At 48.5% G+C, this 22,306-nt stretch overlaps 2 protein-coding genes across 4 annotated transcripts in view; both read left to right on the forward strand.

Annotated features, from left to right (window-relative positions):
• Positions 1-9,815, forward strand: part of Flnb (filamin B) — a 132,069-nt gene extending 122,254 nt beyond the window's left edge. For all 3 annotated transcript variants that reach the window (XM_034499164.2, XM_034499165.2, XM_034499166.2), the window contains 4 exons: positions 761-937; positions 4,475-4,693; positions 6,746-6,949; positions 8,549-9,815. In XM_034499164.2, coding sequence (XP_034355055.1) covers positions 761-937; positions 4,475-4,693; positions 6,746-6,949; positions 8,549-8,736 — 788 coding nt within the window. In that variant the 3' untranslated portion in view covers positions 8,737-9,815. The remainder of the gene's footprint in view (positions 1-760; positions 938-4,474; positions 4,694-6,745; positions 6,950-8,548) is intronic.
• A 6,207-nt stretch (positions 9,816-16,022) lies between these two features.
• LOC117705017 (protein SPMIP1) lies at positions 16,023-20,250 on the forward strand. Its single transcript, XM_034497254.2, has 2 exons — positions 16,023-16,500; positions 19,244-20,250. The coding sequence occupies exons 1-2, from the start codon at positions 16,023-16,025 to the stop codon at positions 19,360-19,362; spliced, it is 597 nt and encodes a 198-aa protein (XP_034353145.1). The 3' UTR covers positions 19,363-20,250.
• The last annotated feature ends 2,056 nt before the right edge of the window (positions 20,251-22,306 follow it).

Here is a 22,306-nt window from a genome sequence, read left to right on the forward strand (position 1 = left end):
GGGAAAGAATTTTCCTCATCCTGTAAGAGACTGACTGAATCTGGACATTGGGGTGGGGTTCATTTCCCTTGAAACATTTTGCCTTGGGGGGGAGGGGGACACCCAGCTGGGAAACACTAGGGGAAGTGCAGTGCCGAAAGATATGAGTAGCTGGCTACTACTGTCTAGAACATTCCTCTGTTTCTCCAGAGAAACAAAAGAGGGCTTGGGTGGATCTTTGATGGGCATGAGTCCTCAAGGAGCCTGGGACTAACTGGTGCAGAGGCCACACAGTGTGTCATGCAAGGCCAATCTAGGCAGGCATCTGTTGACAAATGACCGTGACACATGTTGTGACCCAAACAGAAAAGGCTGGCTGTCTCACTTGCTGACAGTTGCTTGCCTTGGGCTTAATTACAGAGCCTTGATGCCAATTGGAACGGTATTTTTCCCTTCAAGTGGACAAATAGGGAAACGTGGTGAGAAGTGAACCTTTTCATAAAGGCTGGACTGTGACACAGAGAGAGAGAGAGAGAGAGAGAGAGAGAGAGAGAGAGAGAGAGAGAGAGAGAGAGAGAGAGAGAGCATTTCCCAGAGGGCTGATTACGGAGACACAAGTAAAGCTAGCTGCCCTTGAAATCTGTGTGTTAGCCACCAGGCTCCCAGCAGAATGGTGTCTTTAAATGATTCGGCGCTGGCCAGGTTGCTTGCAATGCTGTGTCCCCGCTTAACTCCAGGCTGCTTAACGTCCACATTTACCTTGTGCATCCTCTCCTTCTAGATAAGTATGCAGTCCGCTTCATCCCCCATGAGAATGGCATCCACACAATCGATGTCAAGTTTAATGGCAGCCACGTGGTCGGGAGCCCTTTCAAAGTGCGTGTTGGAGAGCCCGGCCAAGCAGGGAATCCTGCTCTAGTGTCAGCCTACGGGGCTGGGCTTGAGGTGGGCACCACAGGTAAGAAACGCTGCTTTCTTCCTTATCTGAACAGCTCTCTCGGCGGAAGAACTGGGGTAGACATCTTTAGCCCCTGGAGGCCTTCTGTGCTCTGTCCTTGGGAAAATGCAGGCATGCACGCTTTGGAATTAGAAACCATTGTTTGAACCAAAATTAATTCAGACTGAGGCCTGTATTGTTATACCTCACTACATACAGTTCATTTGTAGCCCAGATGTCTTTCTCCAGCAAGTTCCTCATCCCTAGGAGCAAGATAGTGACAGCTCCTGAGCCCACAGGCAGCCTGCTCCCAGCCCCCCAAAAATACACTCAAGCAGCCTAAGCCTGCTCATGGCCCATCCACCCCCTTGTATTCTCTGCTCACTGCCAAAAGTGCTCAAAGGGTGTAGAAGTTCTCCAGCTTCATGGACATGTTCTGCCTTCTGCAGGTGTGCGTACTGCTAGCCAGTCACCATGGAGGCTTTCCCACTCACTGCTGCCCCTGGGCTGGCATGGTGTAGAGTAGCCAAGTTGACCAAATGGTTGGTTCCTTAATAGACAAATCCCCAGTTCGGCTTTAATTTGGTGGAAGTTACCTCACTGAATGGACACCTTTTCTCTTGGGCATCTGGAAGATATTTCTATGTGATCCTTTTTTACTTGTTGGTTGGCCTTCATAACGGAAAGCCACATACATGGCTAGCTTGAGATAGGCCTCAGCTCTGCCCATCACATCAGCATTAGAGATAATAAGGACTCTGTCCCTGTAAACATCTGCAGAGGAAGTCCACGGTGTGGACTCAATGGGACACCACTTTTAGTTGCTGTTACTTGGGGTTTCTTGGGAAGGAAGATCCTTGGTCTTCCTGGCCCCTGCCATGCTGTGGGTTGGAACAGAACAGATTGTCTTTCTTATGCACCAGGACACGGTTTGCTGTACTTAGAGAAAACCCAACCCTGAAGTGAGAGCCTCCTAAGTAGTAGAGGAGCCCTGCCCAAGTTAGGAGTGGCTAGTTGACTGGCATGCTTCCAGGAAGTCTGGCCAAAGCAGTGTCCTCCATAAAACCACCCCCTCAGTGGCGTCGGTCCTGCCAGATGCCCTTGGCACACCCAGCCTGACTCCCTGCTTCACTCTGGGCCAGTATTCTGCCCTTGGATGAGATCTGCTTTGCACTATGGGAGAGCAAGACAAAATGCTCCATTGGTCCAGCACTCTCTGGGAGTCTCATAGGAGTTGAGGGTCATCTCCAGGTTTGTGATCTTGAAGTTTGAGAGCCCTTAGTTCCTGACCCTAGAAGCACATACTGTACCCCAGTGGGCTTTGTGAGGTGTTGTACAGCAGAACTCCTATCCTCCAGATGCCCAGAATCGTTTCCAGGCATCCATACAGGCGAGGGGCTCTCCTGGCAGTAGAACAGACAGCAGGCCTTGGCCCGGCCCCACAGCAGCCTCAGCCTGCCCACTGCAGCCAGGAGCCATCTGATCCTCTGTTGGCTGCTGCCGTCCCAACCTTCCTCTGTTTCCCCTTGGTATTTCTCACCCTTCTGGAGCTCAGATGTCAGGCTGTACAGTGTGGCTGCTAAGGATCTGGTCCCAGCCAGAGAAGGCCTGGAACCTACTCACTTCCACCCTCTGTAAATATTGCTCTGTTCACAGAGAGGGCATCTTGTTTGCCTAGGCAACCTGCCCCCGAGCTTTCCACAGATGTCCATCCACACAGTTGCAGCATGAAGAGTACCTTCATAAAAGGATCTGCATGGCCACAAAGGGCCCCATGCCCTATGTTCCTGGCCAGGCTTATAGGTCTGAGCTCAAGCCTCAACATGAGCTATTATTCTCTCTGCAGGTCTCATAGCAGGGGATGTGGAGGTTTTAGGGCAGGAGTCAGTGTTCCAGGTACAGGCCTGGAGTTAGACCACAGAGTTAGGGCTCTTTGAAGAAGCCCTAAGGATCTACGTGCAGCTGGAGGCGGAGAAGGCCACCACCATGCACATGCATATTGGTTATAACCAGGGTCGATGGTGATATATGTCTGCTTATAAAAGTTTTTCTCTCCTGTCTTCTCTTGGGCCAGTCCCTTGGCAATAAGATGGACAGATATCTAAGTCATACCTCTACTGAGCAAAGTGATGTGGTGTGGGTTCTGGATAGTTCTTGATTTTTTAACTCCTAATTTCCCCTCGTCCGCATCATCACTGCCTTTTCAGACTCTGGATTGACTAAAAGGGGCGAAGCTCCTACCCAGGACAGCCGAGAGCTTTTTCAGCCTAACCTTCAATCCGCTTGTTCTCACCATCTTACAGCCATTTCCTGGATATACCACCTCCTGGTGGTTCAAGTCCTGCTTACCCACATGGCCCCCAGCCTCCAGGGCGGGGGAGGGGCTTCTCAGAAGCAGAGTCAAGGTGGCAAAGTAGGGAGACTTGGGGACAGCAGCCTCAGGAGTTTCCAGAAACAGCTGGCTCATGTTTGGGGGGGGGGGGTGTCACACCATAACAGCCCCTTTGTCTTACTGATAAGCAGAACAATAATTCTTTCTCTGGCCCAGGAACTGTAGTTAAACCAAAATATTTCCCAGCTGGGCTAGCATCTGCGGCTCTGGCAGAGGTACGGTGATGCCTAGAGGATGTTACACTAGGGTGCCCCCTAGAGGGCTTCCAGTGCACAGGAGCTGGTGCGTGACAGCCCTGCAGCTCCCACTGACTACCTAGTGCCCCTCTGAACTACAGGCACAGGGGATTAAGGGGGTTAGTGGGGAGGGGTGCAGGGTAGGTCATTAGTTGATGTTCTCTTTGCCTTCCCTTTTGTCCCAGGGCAGGTATCTCAAGGCTGCAAGTACGGTTTGTGTGACAGTTGTCCTGTGTGTATGCCAGTCTTTCCATCCTCCCATCTGTCTCTCCCCATCACCATAGAGTGGCTTCTTGGGCCTAGACACAGTTGGGCACCAGTGGCTTGAATGTAGCACCGAGTTACACGTGGCCTGAACGCCACGTGGAATAGGAACTGCTATGACATCGTGCTGTGCTCGCAGAGTGGCATAGGGCCTAGGGTCTCGCCCAGTCAGCACGCTTGCGGTTCAGTGGCTTCTCTTGTTGCGGGGATTCATGGCAAAGTGAGTGGACTGACAGCTCACAGACTGGCGGTAGGATTTATCAGTGTCTAGATGAGGAGAGGGGGAGGAGAGACTGGATTTCCTCAGCCTCTTCTAAGAAGGGAGTGGTCAGAGAAAGTGCCACGCCTCCCTTAGAGGCTCTGTTGCCTGGGGCAGCACTTCTGACAACTCCTCCCTCAGCCACATTCCCAGAGACAATAGTATTGCTCCTGCACTCAGTGGGCGAAATGTCAACCACCCTCCTAACCTAGTCTGGGCAAGGGAGCTGCACCCCCACACCCTGTGCTTCTCTGTGCCAGGAACTCAGATGTACAGCCAGTTGGTTCCCGTGCTACCAAGGCAAGCACTTAATGTGGACAAGTGTGTGTCTCACCACTGTGTCACCCCAGGAGAATACCCCTTATCCCTCCAAACCATCCACGTATATCATACTTCCTCTCTCCCAGGTATCCAGTCAGAATTCTTCATCAACACCACTCAGGCAGGCCCAGGGACATTATCTGTCACCATTGAAGGACCATCCAAGGTCAAAATGGATTGCCAGGAAATTCCAGAAGGGTACAAAGTCATGTACACTCCCATGGCTCCTGGAAATTACCTGATTGGTGTCAAATATGGCGGGCCCAACCACATCTCGAGGAGTCCGTTCAAGGCCAAGGTGACAGGTAATGAGGAGCCGCTTTGGTTTTTCTCTTCTGCCCTGTAGAGCAGGTCTTGTAAAATTAGCAATAGCAGCAACTACAGGTGATTTTTAGATCTGTTGAGTCCACATCTAACCTTGAATGTAAAGAAGTTGTACTTGGGCAGCACGCACCCTGACCAGCTCTGTGAGCACGGGGGCAGAAGCACCTTCCCTCCCGACCTTAATATGAGCCTAGAAAAAAAGGTAAATGCTTCCCTCTAAGCCATGACATATTATGTTATAGAGAAACACAACTTTGGGGAGCAGTCTTCACGGGAGCCATGATACATTCAGAGAGTCTCAGCAGACCCCACCCTTCAAGTTCTAACCAAGATTTAATAGAACTATAAATTCAGCATTGTCTCAGAAGGTCAGAACACTTGATTTCAAGGTCTCTAAATACATACAGATTATAAATAAAAGAATAGACACAGAGCTTTTTTTTTATACCATCTTCTCTTGTTTTCATTGTTTTTTGAAGAGAAGCATAGAAGATGGTTTCTTAAGTTTATTCTCACAGTGCAGACGTGACAACCCTATGCTGTATTACCCAGGGGTTCTGCAGGGGAAGCAATAGCTATGTTCTTCAATACGCAGCATAAAGAAATTTAACTTTTTATGACAAATCAAAAGCAGTAGTCTTCCTAAGAATACTCTTAAATTTTTTTTAAGACTCAAAAACAGGTGTGTGGGTCTAGAGAGATGGCTCAGTGTTTAAGAGCACATATTGCTCTTGTAAAGGACCTGGGTTAGGATCCCAGCACCCCATGCAGGCAACTGACAATGCCTGTAACTCTAGTTTCAGGGAATCCAGCCCTGTCCTCTGACCTTAGCATGCACATGACACACAGAAGTTCACACAGGTACATGCACATACACATTAAATTAAATACATCTTTTTTTTAAAAAAAAATAGTATGTCTAAATTCAGTGTGTCCCAGACTTGGAAGACTACATCGTTTGAGTGAGGGAGTAAAGAAAGGTGCTGGGTGGTTTTTTTGTCTCCAGCAGAGAAGAAATATTTACAGATTTGAATAACATACACTGGCTTAACTGGGGCCTCATTTCTTTTTTTCTTTTCTTTTTTTTTTTTTAAAGATTTATTTACTTATTGTATACATATGAGTACACTGTAGCTGTCATCAGACACACCAGAAGAGGACATCAGATCCCATTACAGATGGTTGTGAGCCACCATGTGGTTGCTGGGAATTGAACTCAGGACCTCTCGGAAGAGCAGTCAGTCCTCTTAACCACTGAGCCATCGCTCCAGCCCCTGGGGCCTCATTTCTAATCTTCACTTTCCGAATTAAAAAAAAAAAAAAAATCTATAAAGCATATAGAGCCTACCCTCTTAAAAATACTGAAATACCAAACAATAAAGCTTAGGGTAACTACCACACATGCATATATACATATATACATATATACATATATACATATATACATATATACATATATACATATATACATATATACATATATACATAGTGTGCTAAGTCCCTTCTGTGCTATGATTCTCTGTTACACAAGTGATGTGGACTCATTGTAGAAAAATTATTAGGTAAGTCATCCTGTCTCAGGCTTAGAGTGCATTATTGTTCTTCCAATCATTTATATACATTATACAAAGTATCCCATATACACCAGAAGAAGATATGGATTCTCCTGGGTCTTTATCCTGTGGAGGGATTACTGGGTCTTATCAGCCATGGCTTGACCTGGTCCATTTGAAAAAGAAACAAGAAAAACAAGAAAAAGAAAACAAGCAAAAGTAGCCAAAAACCAAATGGTGGGTCTGGATGATGATAGTTTGCTTACCAGGCATGCATGATGGTCTGGATATAAAACCTACCACAAATATATATATACACAAATCTAAAACACGGATGGAGTGGTTTTCATATCCAAGTATTGGGAGCTTTTCAGCATCTTTTGTAAAGGGGTATATTTGTCTCCTGGCTGACAGGACCACACTCCACACAAAACACCCATTGACCAGGCCATCCATGCCTCCCTCTTTCCCATGTTCTAGGCCAACGTCTGGTCAGCCCAGGCTCAGCCAATGAGACCTCATCCATCTTGGTGGAGTCAGTAACCAGATCCTCAACGGAAACATGCTATAGCGCCGTCCCCAAGTCGTCCTCAGATGCCAGCAAAGTGACCTCCAAGGGAGCAGGGCTGTCAAAGGCCTTCGTGGGCCAGAAGAGTTCTTTCCTGGTGGACTGCAGCAAAGCTGGTAGGCAGCACGGGTCTGCTGGGAAGGCTTAGCATCGGGCTGGTACAGACGAGACACTCCTATTTCAGTGTCCCTCACTCTAGGGTCATCTGCAATGTCCATCCCTCCCCCGTCTGTCCTTCTGCTCTTAATATTCCTAGATGATTTTCCTTTCTTTTGCCTTTTGATTCTTTTACCAAGACAAATAGAAATGTGGTGGTATCCACATGTCACATGAGCAAAGTGAACCTGCTTCTCTGATACCAGTTACTTTAACCGTAGCTTAAATTGATTGAGGCTGGAGAGATGGCTCAGCGGCTACCCTTCTAGAGGACCTGAAGGGACTCTGGCCAGCTTGAACACTGTGCGCATGGCCTTGGTGGGCCTTGCCCTTCTCCCCCATTCCCTCGGTCCTGCTAAAAACCAGTAGATTACATTTCTAAGACTAGCCCCCAAGGTCTCTTCCCTTAGTTAGCCACTTCCTCCTCCTAGAGCTGACTACCAAGGTCTAGCTATCAAGCCACCTTGGCTCACTTAATTAACATGCCCAATTAAACACTTCCTCCTGTCATGAGGTTTCCTACTTTACCTTTATAAACTGAGATTTTCCTGTGCATTATGTCTGTCTCCTCACTATCAGGGCAGTCCTCTGTCTACCAGAACAAATAACTCCTCCATCTCCTTTGTTCCCTTCCCCTTCTCCCTCTTCCTCTGTTTCCTGCCCTCGGTCTCTGTGGTGCAAATACATCTCCTTTTGCAGAGAATTTGGTCTTAGGGGTCCTGAACCAATACTTTCCTTTCAGGACCCCTGTTCAATTCCCAGCACCCCTGTGGCAGTTCTCCCCTGTCTGTAACTCCAGTTCTAGGTCTTCTGACACCCTCATACAGACGTACATGCAGGCAAAACACTGATGTACATAAACTAAGTAAATATTTAAAACTGAGTCTTTCTTTAGGTTTTGCTGCTGAGTTGCCTGGCTCTAACACTCAGCACACCTGGGCTGGAAATCCATTGTCACTTCCGTTCACAAAGCTTTGTAGCAGTTACCTTGGGTGGGTTAACCAATCACCTAGAAGTGATCTCCCAAGTGGCAATCAGGGTACTTTCCCTAAGGCTTTCTCAAAAACAAGAGGATCCTAACAGCTGGCAGTTCTGTAGTTCTGTGTGCTAAGGGTCTGACTCAGTCACTTCTGTGGCATACAGAAGCTTGAAGAGGTATCTAGTGAAGCTGGCTGTGGTGGTGCACATAGGTTGGATCTCTGAGTTTGAGGCCAACCTGGTCTACAGAGCCAGTTCCAGGATATCCAAGGCTACACAGAGAAATCATGTCTTTAAAAAAAAATAAATAAGTAAATAACAAAAAGGCAGCTAGTGGCCTTCCTGGTTTGCAGCTTAGGTAGAGTGAAGGAACATTCGGTGTCAAGCAGAGGGTATGAGAGCTGGCTGGCATTTGAACCCAAATCAGGCTGTCTCTACTGATAATGGCTATGCTTTATCACCTGTGAAAGGACTCTGATGCCATCATCCCAGCTCATCCCTAGTCTCTCCTTTGTCACATCGCTCCTTTCTCTCCTTTTGGCCTGATTCATCTAGTCAATAACAACCTTCTCCTCCCACAGGGTCCAATATGCTGTTGGTTGGGGTCCATGGGCCCACCACCCCCTGTGAAGAGGTCTCCATGAAGCATGTGGGCAAGCAACAATACAATGTCACATACGTTGTCAAGGAGAGGGGAGATTACGTTCTGGCTGTGAAGTGGGGGGAAGAGCACATCCCCGGTAGTCCCTTTCATGTCACCGTGCCTTAAAACAGTTTGTGTCCGATGCTGGACGTGTCCCTTCCAGTTGCTTTTGTTGCTAGTTTGTAATTCATTTTTTTTACAATGTCCGCAGCCTGCTGGTGGGCCAGAAACCCCATCCCAAAACCTTGCCACTCATTCCAAGTGCCTTTAGTGTCCTAGACTTGACTCTTGAGGACATGTGGGACATCTTCAGAAAGCAAGCTGGAATCAAAAAGGTGCAGAGCGCTCTGCCCAAATCAAGCCTCTTGAGTTCTAAGGTCACTGCAGACAGAACAAGAACATGGACAGGACTGACTGGCTCTCCTAAGCTTCTGGTCTACTCAAGCATTTACCAAACAAGAACGTCATTGCAGAAGGGGGTCCTGCGCCCCACTTGCCAAAGAACATTGCAAACCCACTTTCCTCAAGACTAGACAACAAATAAGAAAGTCTGGCCCAGATTATACTCCATGTCTGGGCTTTGTCTTGGGCCCTGATCACTTTGACCTCATCCCAAAGCCAGCTCCGAGCAGGAGGCATGCAGAACACCCCAAACCCCATTTTTGGAGTTCTGCACCTGCCTACTTCTTTATTAACAGCCTTGAAGACGTGTTCATGGTCAAATGCAGAGCCTCTGCCAGCTGCCCCAGAGTCCATTGTATCTGCTAAATGGCAGAGACCATTGATAAATTATTGCAGGACCTCCTTTTTGTAAAAGCTGGATAGGGTGGGTACTCCTGTCCCATGACCCATGAGAGGTCTTAATGACCAAGACACTAACATGTGCACCCACCTAAGGTTTAAAGGCTTTGGTGTAAGCATTGTCAGGCTATCGAATGGCTGGAGCAAATGTTAAATACGCCCGCCCAAAAATGGGGTGTTGTGGTTGTGGTCATGGATTTTGCAGGGGTGAAGTAGGTATCCTGCACCAGGACACGGCAGCTGGAGAGGTTTGGGTCCTAAAAGCCACCTGTTAGGACCTGGAACAGCTGAAGCCGGATGTGAAAGGAACACAGGCATAATAGACAACAGAGATCAAACTGGAATCAAATGCCGACTGGAAAGTGTATCTTATAACTTATTAAATAAAATGTTTGCTCCATAAATGCGCCCTGTCATTCTTGGAGTCTTCAGAATCAGTGTGTTAGTATTCTGTCTAAACTCCACCTCCAGAGTTGCCAGGTATGCTCCTCCCCACAGTTAGGAGCAACAGCCAGGCAGGCCTGGGCCCATGATATAAGGGGCTGCTTGCCCCCTCCTCTCTCTCTTAATCTCTTAATCTCTTGCTCTCTTGCCTCTGGCTCCTCTCTGTCCCCTTCCCCTTCCCCCTCTCTCCACGTGATCATGGCCGGCCTCTACTTCTCTTCTTCCTCTCTCTTCTTTCATCTTCTTCCCCCCCCCCACCTTTGCCTTATCTCCTGAATAAACTCCCCCCCCCAACCATTTGGTCTAGAGTGGTCTGTTCTAAGCTGCGCCTGGATGTCTAGCACAGTGGTGTGGGCCTCTGATCATCCCCCACCCCACCATCTCTTTGAGTGCAGATGTTATTTGACAATGGGCCAGTCCTTTGCTTGCAAGTAAAGCATTGTCTTTTCCTGAGAAGCCAGGGCCAGCCTCAGGCAAGGGGACTCAAGAGAACATGTGGGCCATGATACCAACATGACTTCTTGGGAACCCTAGATACGGAGCCCAGGTAGAAGCTATGGCTTTTAAGCAAGCCTCTTGCCTGATAGCATCAGGAATCTGTGTTCTGACAAATGTTCTCACATAGGTTCTGTCACATGCCCCTGCTCCCTTAGAGTACCAAGTGCCTCCATCTGTCCCTCTGTCCTCGCCAGGAGAAATGACTGCTGGTGTTCACCTTCCAGCTACAAATCCTTACAGTAGTCCGTTGACATTTTACATATGACAGAACAAATGTGGGTACAGTTTCCACCATGCATACAGACGTAGACCTCATATGGGGATAGATTTGAGCATATACCTTCTGACTTAAGAATGAGTGTTCTTACACATCACACTATAGGCAAGCAGCTCAGAGGGGGAGTTTACCAGAGTCCTACAAAAGCCACAGTACCCACGGAGACAGAAAGGCCCTGAAACCTTCAGTCTGGGAGGAGTGGGGAGATCAAAGGTTCAGGCAGGGAATCTGGATCATGTGACAGAGTCCCTTGTATCCCAGGCTAGCCTGGAACTCTCCATGAAGCCAATGAGGACCTTGAGATTTTTTTTTTAGCTGTATGCGATGCTGAGCAGTCTCCAACTGCATCATCTCCTTCTCCTGCTTTCTCTGTTGTATTTTGGTTTTTTCCTTCTATACTTGGCTACATAGTAGAATGATAATCTGTTTATCTCTGAGCTTAGAGGGAGGTAAGGCAGATGAGCCCTTTCCTTGTACCTTGAAAGCCTGACCTAGCCTCCTAGCCTCTGTAGGGCTGTGGACTCCGTGAAGAGACCATACAGTATGTCTAGCGATGCTGGCTTGGCTAGAGAAGCACGGGAATGCCACCATTCATCACCTAGCTAGGTTTGCTGGAGGACTGCTTCGGGGTGGGGGTGGGAGGGGAGGCTCCCATGAATTCCCACTGGCATTGTTAGGAACAGTTCTTTGCTTGTAACTTTCCTGGGCACCCTGTCAGGGATCGGCCTCACACAAGGGTGTGTGTGAGCTGCCTGGTGTTTGGCACCCAGTAGGTGATGATAGTTTTACCTTTGAGGTGCAGCCGGGCTATTGCTGCCTGTGACATCAGGGCCTATGGGGTGGAGACCTGTTGCTCTCAGTGCCTAGAACCAGAGGGCAGCTCTTATCTGCACCTGGGCTTGGCTACCATGGAAACAGGCTATTGTTTGTGTCAATACCCTGAAAACTTTAAACTTGTGGGCCTGGCGCCAGGTCCTTCCTGACTTTGGCTGCTTGGTTTTCCTGTACCCTGGCTGAAGCTAATGAGTCCAGGATGTCATTATTCAGTGACCAATGGAAATTGTAGCCCCTGCCCACCCTGGGTGCCCACTCTACCTCACAACTGCCCTCTGCAGCCCAGGAGAGGACTTGATAGGAGACTCCAAGGAGTAAATATTAAGCAGCGCTCACACACACTAGCCCTTGGCAACTTGTTCTCGGACTTCAAGGGGCCTTAAAAGCCACACTTCAATGCTTTTGTTATATAATTCAGTACATAGGGCAATGGAGGCACACGCCTTTAATCCTAGCACTCAGGAGGCAGAGGCCAGCCTGGTCTACAGAACTAGTTCTAAGACAGCCAAAGCTACTCAGATCAACAGAATCAAAAACATCAAAAGGATAAAAGGGGAAATGGGTGTTCTAGTCTTGTTCCTTAGGTTTTTTTGTTTTTTGTTTTTTTTTTTTTTTGTTTTTGTTTTTTTTTGTTTTTTGTTTTTTCTTCCAGCTTGCAAAGACAACACTGGGGAGGTGGAGTATTCTGGTTTGGGGTTGGTTGGTTGGTTTTTGTTTTTTTTTTTTTTTAATTGGTGAGCAGATCTAATAAAAGTCCTCTACCCCTGAGCCACACCCCCAGCTCCACCCCTGAAATGTGTACCTAAGTGGGAGCATAAGAATTGGGAATATAATACAGCCCTATGGAAGAACACCTGAGTTTCATCACCAGCACCCATATGAAAAGACTGGGCATGAAAGCATCCACCTGAAGTCCGGGGCTGAGAAGGAGCAACCGCTGTGTTCTTGGGGCTCCTTGGCCAGCAAGCCTAACTTAACTGACAAGTTCCAAACCACATGAGAGACCTAGGTCAAAAACCAAAGTAGGTATCGCCTAATTAAATACACTTTTTTTTTTTCTTATAAGTGTCAAAATTAGAGACTCTAAACAAGCTAGATTCGGTTTCTTTTCCCTTTGGCCTTTTCCTAAAGATTTGGCCAAATGCATGGTAGGAGGGGTCCTTGGAAACAAAAGATCCTTCTCTGCTTTGTCTGGGCCCCCAAGGCTGTGGGGACCAGCTCATGTACATGGAATTTCGGTACCCACCCCTCACACTCTTTTTCTCTTCCTCAGCATTCTCAAAGGCAGCCGGGAGGCCAGAATTTACAAGCCTGACTTGTGGCACGTATCCTAGGGTGCTTTGAGCTTTGGACTTGTTTATCTCCTTCCCCAGGACAAAGAATCTACTGGCCTTTTATTGCCAGTGTTTCCCCTCTGGCCACCCACCCACCCTTCCACACCACCAGGATGTGATGCCTCGCCCAGTCACCACTGAGGTGGGGCACATTCTTTGGGTCCAGCTAAACCTGGGCAGGGTGTTCTCAGGGAAGTTTAGCAGAGATTCTGTCTCCAGGCCCCACCATCTGAAAAGCAGAATGGCCCAGCGTGTGAGGATTCAGCAAGCAATGTGTCAGATGCAACAATTTTAAGTCTAGATTTCAGTCCCAGCCCTGTGGCTTGCCAGCTGAGTCACCTCAGGCAGTGGTCTCAGTGCTCTCATCTGTAAAATGGGGAGATAGTGGGGACCTTACATTCTAAGCTAAGACCTCTTTACATTTATCCCCTTTATCCCCCACAGACCTGAGTAAACCAGAGCTTCCAGGATGCCTGGATATTGGGGTGTGTTGGCTCCCCAATGTGGAGAGGAACGGGTGCCCCATTGGGGGGGAAAAGCTGGTCTGTGAGAGTTGATTCTGTAAGGGTTCTAAGTACAGGCCAGGAGGTTCAGATACCCATGACTTCCCCCAAGCTACTTGCCCTTACTGATGCCTCAGTTTTTCTAGTAACAGTAGGACTTAGGAGATTCAGTGGGGCTATGGGGCCAGAACCTGTTGGGGACTAGGTGTGGGCATCATGAGTGGAAATCTGTGAAGCACTGGGCTAGCAGTAATTAGGATGCAGCAGGTTCAAGTTTAACAATCCCAGCCCTGCAGCTACCCAGCTGACCTCTGAGGGAATGGTCTCTCAGCCTCAGTGCCCACATCTGTAAAATGGGAAAATACCCTGGAGATGCAGCTCAGAACTCTGCCAGGTAGAGCCAGGAAGCTCTTATTCCTGTGGGCAGGGGACTTCTGATGCAACTCCAGACACACAGTAGGACAACTAAGGTTTGCAGCCTGACGCAAGAGCCAAGAAGTTACTTGGGGCCTAGCCTGAGCACTTCAAAGGAAGTACAATAGACCTAGGCTTTCATGCTTGGTTTTCATTTAAATCTAAGTCTCCAAATTCCTGCCAGCCTTCATCTTCCCCCAGGGACAGCTTAGGAATGTTTTACAGCTTTGAGCTTGCTCGCCTTTCAGAGGAGGGTCCCAGTCTGTTCCCCAGCTCTGCTTGGCTAGTGCATGTTTCTAAGTTGTGATCTGAATCCAAGAGCGCCCCCTACCAGGAAGGCTCCCCTATCTCGATGCCACTCTTACTTATATCTTACTGTAACTACCTCCTGGACTGAACCTTTCAGGCTGGAAGCGTAAAATCTGTCTCTCCCCATGTACCGACATTCTGTATCTTCCTCAGTACCTGACATGGGGTCTGTAGCAAATGCATGTTTGTTGAATGAATGAATGAATGAATGAGCGCACATAAAGCCAAGGATGGAAATACAAGTGGCCCTTGAGTGTCAGTCGTGGGTAGCCCTCTCCCTGGTGGCCCTTTCCAGACAAGGCGGAAACCATGAGAGCCTATGGTGGGGTCGAGCCTTCCCCTGCCAACCTGTGTCCACTCTGCCTATACATTCACTAGAAGAGTTTTGTGTCCATCACTTGGATAGAGGTTTTGGACTCGTCATGGTTTGAAACTGAGATGCCCGCCACAGACTCATGTACTGGGGACTAGGTTGCTATGCAAAGGGCTTTTGTGTGGTGATTGCTGAGGGCTCTGACCTCAGGAATGGATAAGCACTTGATGGGTTTGTACAGTGGCATCAGGTGGCATTACTGAGAGCTGGAGAGATGTGGGAGGCATTCTGGCAGGAAGAAGCCTGTTTCTGGGTTGTGCTGTCAGAGGTCTCTCGCCCTGGCCCCTTCTGTTCTCCCCTTTCTCTTTCTGGCCTCCACAAGGTGATGAGTTCACATCTACCTGTTTCAACTACCACACAGTTCTTTTTGCCCAAGCACAGGGAAGGGGCCAAGTGACTGTGGACCAGACCAAACTGAGCCAGAACAAATTGGTTTTGGCCTTTAATTTTTTTTTTCTTGTGTCTTTTGGTCATAGCACCCAAAGTCTGACAGATACAGGATGCTGTCGCAACACATTTAATGTCACTCAGCCCCCTCATTTTTCACATTTGAAAATGTCCTGGTCAGAGCACCTGTAGGGAGTGTGCTAAAGCAGTAAAGGACCCAGCCTGTGGGCCTATGGGAAACAGGTGTGAACCTCCACACACCAGCAGTGGCCTGGTGCTAACAGCATTTTTCCTAAACTTTCATTTCTATACCTGGAAAGGAAACCATGAGCCAGGAGATGGCTTAAGGCCTCAGAGCATAGCATAGCATCTGCTTCCCAACGGGAACATGTTAAATTCCAACTGACGTAAACCAGACTCTGCCCCAGTGCTTCACACACGGTGAAACACCATTCTCCGAATGCTAAACCTTATTCCCACAACCATCCTGTATCCAGACAAGTTGCTACTAGCAGGTAACAACGGGGTTGAGCTTCTGGGGAGTGGGGCCACAAAATTATCAGGACAAGCTCCTTAGCTACATGCCCAAGCATCTTGAGGGTGGACACTGGACCTCCTGTGGGTCCATGTGGGTGCCTGGTATATAGCAGGTTACTTCAGGATCTGCTGTGTGGGAGAGGGGTAGTGGCTCCTGTATTCCCTGGGAATACTCAGCATATGACCTCCTGGAAAAGAGTGGGACACACACACACACACACACACGTTACCCTGGAAAGGTTATGGCCAGCCTCTGCTCTCTTTCTTTAAATTCATCATTTACATACATGTGCGTATGTATGTACATGTATGTTTGTGTATATGTGTGTGTGTATGAGTGGTATGATGTGTGAGTGCGGACACACCTATAGAGGTCCGAGGACAGCTTTTGGGAGTCGATCCTCTCCTTTCACACTGAGTTCCAGGATGGAACTCAGGCCACTGGGCTTGCATGGCAGAACCCTTACCCACAGAGCTATTTCACTGGCCCATGGCTCTGCTTTCTTTTCCTACTTGACCTGGCCTGGCCCACCAATAGGTGACCCTAGTCCCCTTACCATCCCACCCCCTCCTCTCTAGCAGCCCTGGCAACTTGGCTCTCATTGGCTACACGTTTCCTTGGAGACAGACACCAAGCCATCTAAACAGACTGCTGAGCTTCAGGAAGAAGAATCTTCCTTCCCTCCCCTGGGCCCCCTAGCATGAGGGAACTGTTCAACCCCTCAAACCAGGCCTTCTGGGGGGAGCGAATAAAGAAGGAGGTGGTTGCTCGGACCACCTGGAATGCTCACTACGGACACAAGTACCTGAAACAAGGGTCCAAGACCAGGAATCAGTCCTGGCAGGCCCCCATTGGGTCAGACTTGAAAGCAGGCCCAGTGCCTTCTGCAGGCTCTCCTGTCAGAAAAGAGGCACAAACAGGATGGTCAGAGACCAGTGGGGTCCAGGGAAGCAGAGTGAGGCAGGCCAGAAGAGGTCTTCAGCACACAGCAGCTCAGGGCAGGCCAGAGGACTTAGAAATGAAGCCTCCCACCCCAGCCACTCTGAAGCTGCTCTTCCAAGGCATCTCCCATGACGGCCAGGGTCGGACCCTGTACCTCAAGGAGCGGCATCAACTGATACCAGAGAAGAAGTACAAGTACCCGATGGTGTCTTCCTGGGAATATGGCTGGCATGTGGGTAAGACCATTACACTCTTGCCATTCCAGGCTTTTGACAGGCTGGACTGACCTTCCTTCTCAGCCTCAGTCTCTACTACCTCCCTCATGACACAAAGAACCAAAACTAGCTCAGCACCCTGTAAGCAGACCAGGAGTCTTCTTACCTAAAGACTGGTGTCTGTTCTGGTTTCTAGAACACACCCTGCACCTTCCCCTTCCTTTATCAGGCTACTTGCTACCTGCCCTGAGGAGCCTTCCCAGAGTCCTCCAGGCATATTAACTGTGCCTCTGCATCTTGGTGAGTCTACAGATCCACACTAGAACCGCCAAGTCAGCAGTCTGTGTGCCCATTTGGCCTGGAGGGCTTCTTGGGTTCCAAAATTTCCTGGTTAATTTTTTCACAGCCTCCCAGCTGCCTGCTTGGAACTGACACTGGGTAGCTGTGAAATGCATAAATATGCACATGTCGAACATGATGCTGTACACTTGTAACTCAAGCACTCAAGAGACAGAGATAGAAGGATCAGGAGTTCAAAGACAGTCTCAGCCCTGTCTGACAGGAGCTAAATGAGATCTGTCTCAAAAAAACTCAAAACCCAAACCAGATGTAAACAAAACAAGGCCGTTATTTGGAATGGGGTTGAGGAGATCTCACATCCTGATTCTACTGCTTCTGGACAGTGTGATCTCATGAAAACATTCACTTCTCAGGGCCTTGGTTTCTATATCTGAGAAATGGGAATAAGCCAGTACCTGCTTCTTTTTGTCTCGGCATTTTTGGGGATGTGGTATGGGAAAGTCCCTGGGACAGGAACTCAGAACACAAAGCCCTGTGAGATGTGACCTCTGTGGACTCCTCCTGGGACAGCCCATAGAGGTAGAGCAGGATTCTGAATCTCAGCTTTCCCCTCAAAGGATCTTGGGAGCAATCAGGCTGAGAAGACAAAGTCAGCCTGGGCTGGAAGTCTGCTTTCTTTGTTCATTTGACAGATTCCTTTGAGCAACTGATGCTTGCCGGGCACTTTGACAGGGTCCCTTCATAGAAGGCAGATAAGTAGATATATGCCGTAGCAACAGGCAGCAGCCATGGTGTGAGGTGAGGGGGCTTTGTTTTTAGTCCTTTATTGGGCATAGGAGTCAGTTGTTAAAGGCTGGGGGGGGGGGCGGGTAGAATCCAGGGCACTGCACACATACTAAGCTCATGTTCCACGCCAAACTGTAGCCAAGCTCCCAGGAGCTGCTGCTGCTGCTGCTGCTGGTCTATGAACCACACTGACTGTATGTAAGAGTAAGAGTTAACTCAGGATATGGGCCTCAGGACTGGGAGGCTACCCTGGCAGAAGTAATAAGAAAGGCCCACTACAGAATCCCGTCCTGGGTAGTGAGACCTCATAGTTCTCTTTCTCTTCCAAAAAGGACCTGACTTCTTATATTCACAGAGAGCATCTCAGTTTAAGTGCCCAGCATCTTCCTCCCCTGGTCTGCCTCACAGGCTCATGTTCACTGTCTGTGAAGCCATTGTGTTGGTAGGTTTTGCAAACACACACACAGGATACAAAGGTAACGAATAACTTTTGTACGAGTGTACAGTAACTGTGGTACGGAACATATTCTAAAGATTATTCGTGAGTATCAGCAGACAAATGTAACTGGACAGCTCAGGCTTGAGATTGTCAACAGCCGTGCTGAATGTTCCCTGGCTGCTGGGGTGGTGTTGGATTATAACCAGAAGGCAGACCATCGTCTGCTCAAGCCCATGGTTGCCCCCAAATCTCTAGAACACTTCATAAGCCTCTCATCTCACGCCCTGAACCCAAGCCCAATTCAGGTATCATCTGGGGAATAGACGCCAGACCTTCTGCTCGCTGATGCTGTCCCCCACCCTAATTATAAACAGAGAGGCAGCTTATCCCAGAGGGTGCAAAGAAGTCACAGGAAAGAGAGTAGAGGACATTATCCTGGTCTCAGCTGGGTCAGTCAAAAATTCCCTTATAGAACAAGTGAATCATAGGCAGAGTCATAGTGACCTGACCCCTGAACCTTTACCCAGCCGATACCCTTTTCTGAAAGATGACTGTACTCCCCCTGAACACCTATGCTTCTGTGTCATCCCCTTCCCCACATCCTGCATTTTTGTGTTTATAACCCCTGTGTAAAAATTATTATTTGATAATTAAAAGAAAGAGAGAAATAAAAAATAAAATAAATTTAAAAAATAAATTTAAAAAAATTCCCTTATGTATATATAAAGCAACAGCCTGATGCCTCAGACACAGTAAGTGTTCAATAAAATGATAACAAGCATAGTTATCAGTGTTATTATTATTAAATTTTTATTGTTACTGGTTCAACAGGGAGAATTTGCAGTAGTGGGCATCTGGGGAGCTAGTTTGGCCTTGGGCAGCCCCTAGAGACCTTTCTATACAGTGAGATGAGGAACAGTCCTGACAGTAGCAGGAGTAAGAAGCACAAGAAGTGAGCTTAGGGTTGGGTGAGGGGCCCAAGTGACAAATGACTTAAGTGCTGACCAAAACAGACCTTGACCAGGGGGCTGTGCAAGTCTCGAGTTTCCACCATACTATCCAGCCTTTAGCTGCTGGATCATAAGGAGTTTTGAGCATCCTCCGGAAGGGGGTCAGGGACATTGAAAGACAGTGGCTATTCCTAAGTGACATCACTGCTGACCCCCCACCATATGGGGAGAGGGGCTAGCGGGAGAATAGTGGTGACCTCTGTTCATCTAGGCCTCTGCTGTGTTCTAGGGGATGTCATGAAGGACTACAGGACACCAGCTCATGCCAAAACTCATCCTATCACAAAGTCATTTTACATCAAAAATGGCATTTTCCCTAATCCACGGCGATCAGATGACATCATGTGACTTGGCTTGGGAAAGGCCTCAGTGGCTCCTTTTCCCCTATCATCCATCTGCACCAGCCAGATGGAAGATGTTGTGGCCCAGCCCTACCTCACTCCGTGTGCCGCTGAGCCCCGCCTGCTTGGGAGAGATGGACCTGAAGAAGTGACCACAGACATACACCTCTGGGGAGTACTGTCATCCTATGTTGGGGCTCCTGTCTATACACAGAGAACTCCGCTCCTTGCAAAGCTGCCCCCACCCTACCATCCATCACCAGTACTGCTGCTCCTTTTCCTGGGGAGATCCAGTGCCGCATCAGCAGGCCTGGACAGGGGAGGAGCTTGCTGAGCCTGCAAGGTGCTTAGGAGAGCAGCCATCTCTTACTGTATATCTTTCTGCATTAGACTGATGGTGTCGACAGCAGAGTTGTTCTGTCCCAATGTATCCTCCAATTCAGGGAAGAACTTGCTACCTCCTCTGGCTGCTTCCCTCGCCCCTCAGAGCCTGCATCAGTCAGAGATGCCCTGCTCCTAAGTCCCAACTGTTTAAGCAAATAAAGATACATTTCTTTTTTTTCTTTTTTTTTTTTTTTTCTTTTCCCTACACTCATTGAAGATGTATTTGTCCCAGCCTAGCCCAATATGCTGAGTAGTGGCTTCCTTGCTCACCCTGGGAGACGTTGCCCCCATCTGGTGGCTCTGCCAGTGACTCAGACTTTCTTTTTAGAGTCCTCTGTGTCCAGTGGAAAGAGAAAAGATAGGGAGTGTAGAGACACTGGGACCACGAAAGCTTTTTGTTCACTCATTTTTTTTTTTCTGAGATAAAGGTTCGTGTAAAGCTCAGGTTAGCCTGGAACTCTTGCCTGAAATTCTCACGGCCCCCATGCCTGACAGCAGATGTCCGCTTCATCATCTCGGCCTGGTGCTGACAAGCATTGTTACTAACTCTCACATTCTGTTAGTGAGAACAAGTCACATGACTTCTAGGTGGGAGACAGCTGGATTGTGTCCTATCACCATGAACCCCGAGCAAGAATAAAGAGAAAGGACCTCCACACGTTTAACCAGTTTCTGCCACAGCGGACGTGTCCCTGGGCTGTCCTGGAGTCACAGCCATGGCCTAACTCCTCATCAAACCTTCGTTCCCTCCTGCACTTGTTTTCCTCTGCTATGAAAATCTGGGAGACTTCAGACAACAGAACTTTATTCTGTCGCCACTCTGGAGGCTGGAGATCCAGGAATCAAGGGATCCACGGGGCCGTGCTGCTGAGGATCTGGCAGAGGAGCCACTTTTTGCTGCCTTCATGCTCTCGTGGCTTGACGTACTCTTTGGCTTTCGACAGCACAGTGTCATGCAGGCCCGCCTGGGCTGTCCTCACAAAACCTCTAACGTATGAGGATATCAAGGGCGTTGGACTAGGGCCCATGCCTCTCCAGATGACCTCACTTCCTAACCACATCAGCAATGGCCTGTTTCCAAATCAGGTGATTTGACCAGACACACTCAGTGAAGACTTGCACCGTACCCAGAATTCAGCCCAGCACACCTGCCTTCTGATCGCCAGTCTTTATTGGGTCCACTATTGGGGTCATCTTGATGGGTCTTCTTCTTTTTGATTGGAAAACATTCCCAAACAGAATCCCAGACACAAAAATCATGCTTCATGGAGTCCCAGCGGGCCCTGGTGTCCACAGTACCTCATTGCTTAGGAGACATCCATAGGGAGCAAGCCCAAACCTGCACATAGCTCTTTGCAAAAGCATAACATTTACAAGTTAGCCTTGTTAACTCAGGGCATTGAGGTACTCTCCAATCTAGCCAAAAGGGCAGACCGTCAGTCTGAACAGAGAGTGAACTGGACAAAGGAGTCTCTCAAGAGCCATCTCCAGAGGATTCTCCAGCCCTTTACAGATTTGTCCCTTTATCCTGAAATTTTGCAGATGACTAGCTCCTGAAAATAGTGAATTACCTAACTCAACCTGGTTTCCCCTAATCAGCCTTGAGTGAGAGAGAACAAAAGACAGACAGTGTGACCAAGGGCCACTGTGGGAAATATGCTGTCCTGGAACTCGCCCAGCAGCCGGACGTGGCAGAGTGGCTGGGAATGAATTTACTCAAACACCAAAAACCCACTGGGCTTACTGGAGTTGTTGGAGCCTCTGCTGGGCTCCCAGGACAGAAGAGAGCATATCGTGGAACTCACAGATGGAGAGAGGTCTGCAGTGAGGAAGGTAGACAGTCTTGGAGCAAGCTTCCTGTGGCTGGTCTGTCATTAAAGTCTCGCTTAGCAAGCCTCTGATCTGGTGCCTGACTCTATCCATGTGGGTGATGAATTGTGACGTCTCTAGCAGCAGCAAGTCCGAGTTGCTCAGAAGAGGACCAGCTTCTTCAATGAGCATACTGCCTGACTCTACTAAATGACCATCTGAGGGGCTGTTTCTTCAGTTCTCCCAGGGGCAGCACCATATAGCTAATACCATCCTAAAGGTGTGGATCGAGAAATAGGTTCATTACTAACAGCAGCTGTCCTAAAATTTTATGCCTTAATCATCCCTGGAAGGCCAGCCAAGAAGTACTGGAAGATGGACATATAGTTCAGAAAGTAGAGGTATTGCCTAACATACACAAAGTCCTGGGTTCAAGCCCCAGATCCACAGCACCGCAGGAAGGAGGTTTGGCAACATCAAGTGTTTGGCTGCGGAAGCAGAAGGATCAGAACTCCAAAGTCATCGTCCCTGTTTACCTAGCAAATTCAAGGCCAGCCTGGGCTATATGAGATCATGTCCTAATATGGAAAGGGGAAGGTGGGGAGGGGCCAGAGAATGCCTCAGCTGTTAAGAATGCTTGCTGTGTAATCATGTGGACTAGAGTTTGGATCGCTGCGGTTACACGTGAAGCCAGACATCTGGCTCATACCTGTAACTCCAGCAGGGCAGTCAGGACGATCACTAGGGTTAAGTTCAGA

The sequence above is a fragment of the Arvicanthis niloticus genome, chromosome 3 (assembly GCF_011762505.2).
Source record: "Arvicanthis niloticus isolate mArvNil1 chromosome 3, mArvNil1.pat.X, whole genome shotgun sequence".
Lineage (NCBI taxonomy): Eukaryota > Metazoa > Chordata > Mammalia > Rodentia > Muridae > Arvicanthis > Arvicanthis niloticus.

Bases quoted from the DNA above. Each gene is read 5' to 3' on its own strand.
- LOC117705017 (XM_034497254.2), top strand. From the start codon at position 16,023: ATGAGGGAACTGTTCAACCCCTCAAACCAGGCCTTCTGGGGGGAGCGA. The intron at 16,501-19,243 runs GTAAGACCATTA...GCTGTGTTCTAG, and splicing joins GGAATATGGCTGGCATGTGG to GGGATGTCATGAAGGACTAC.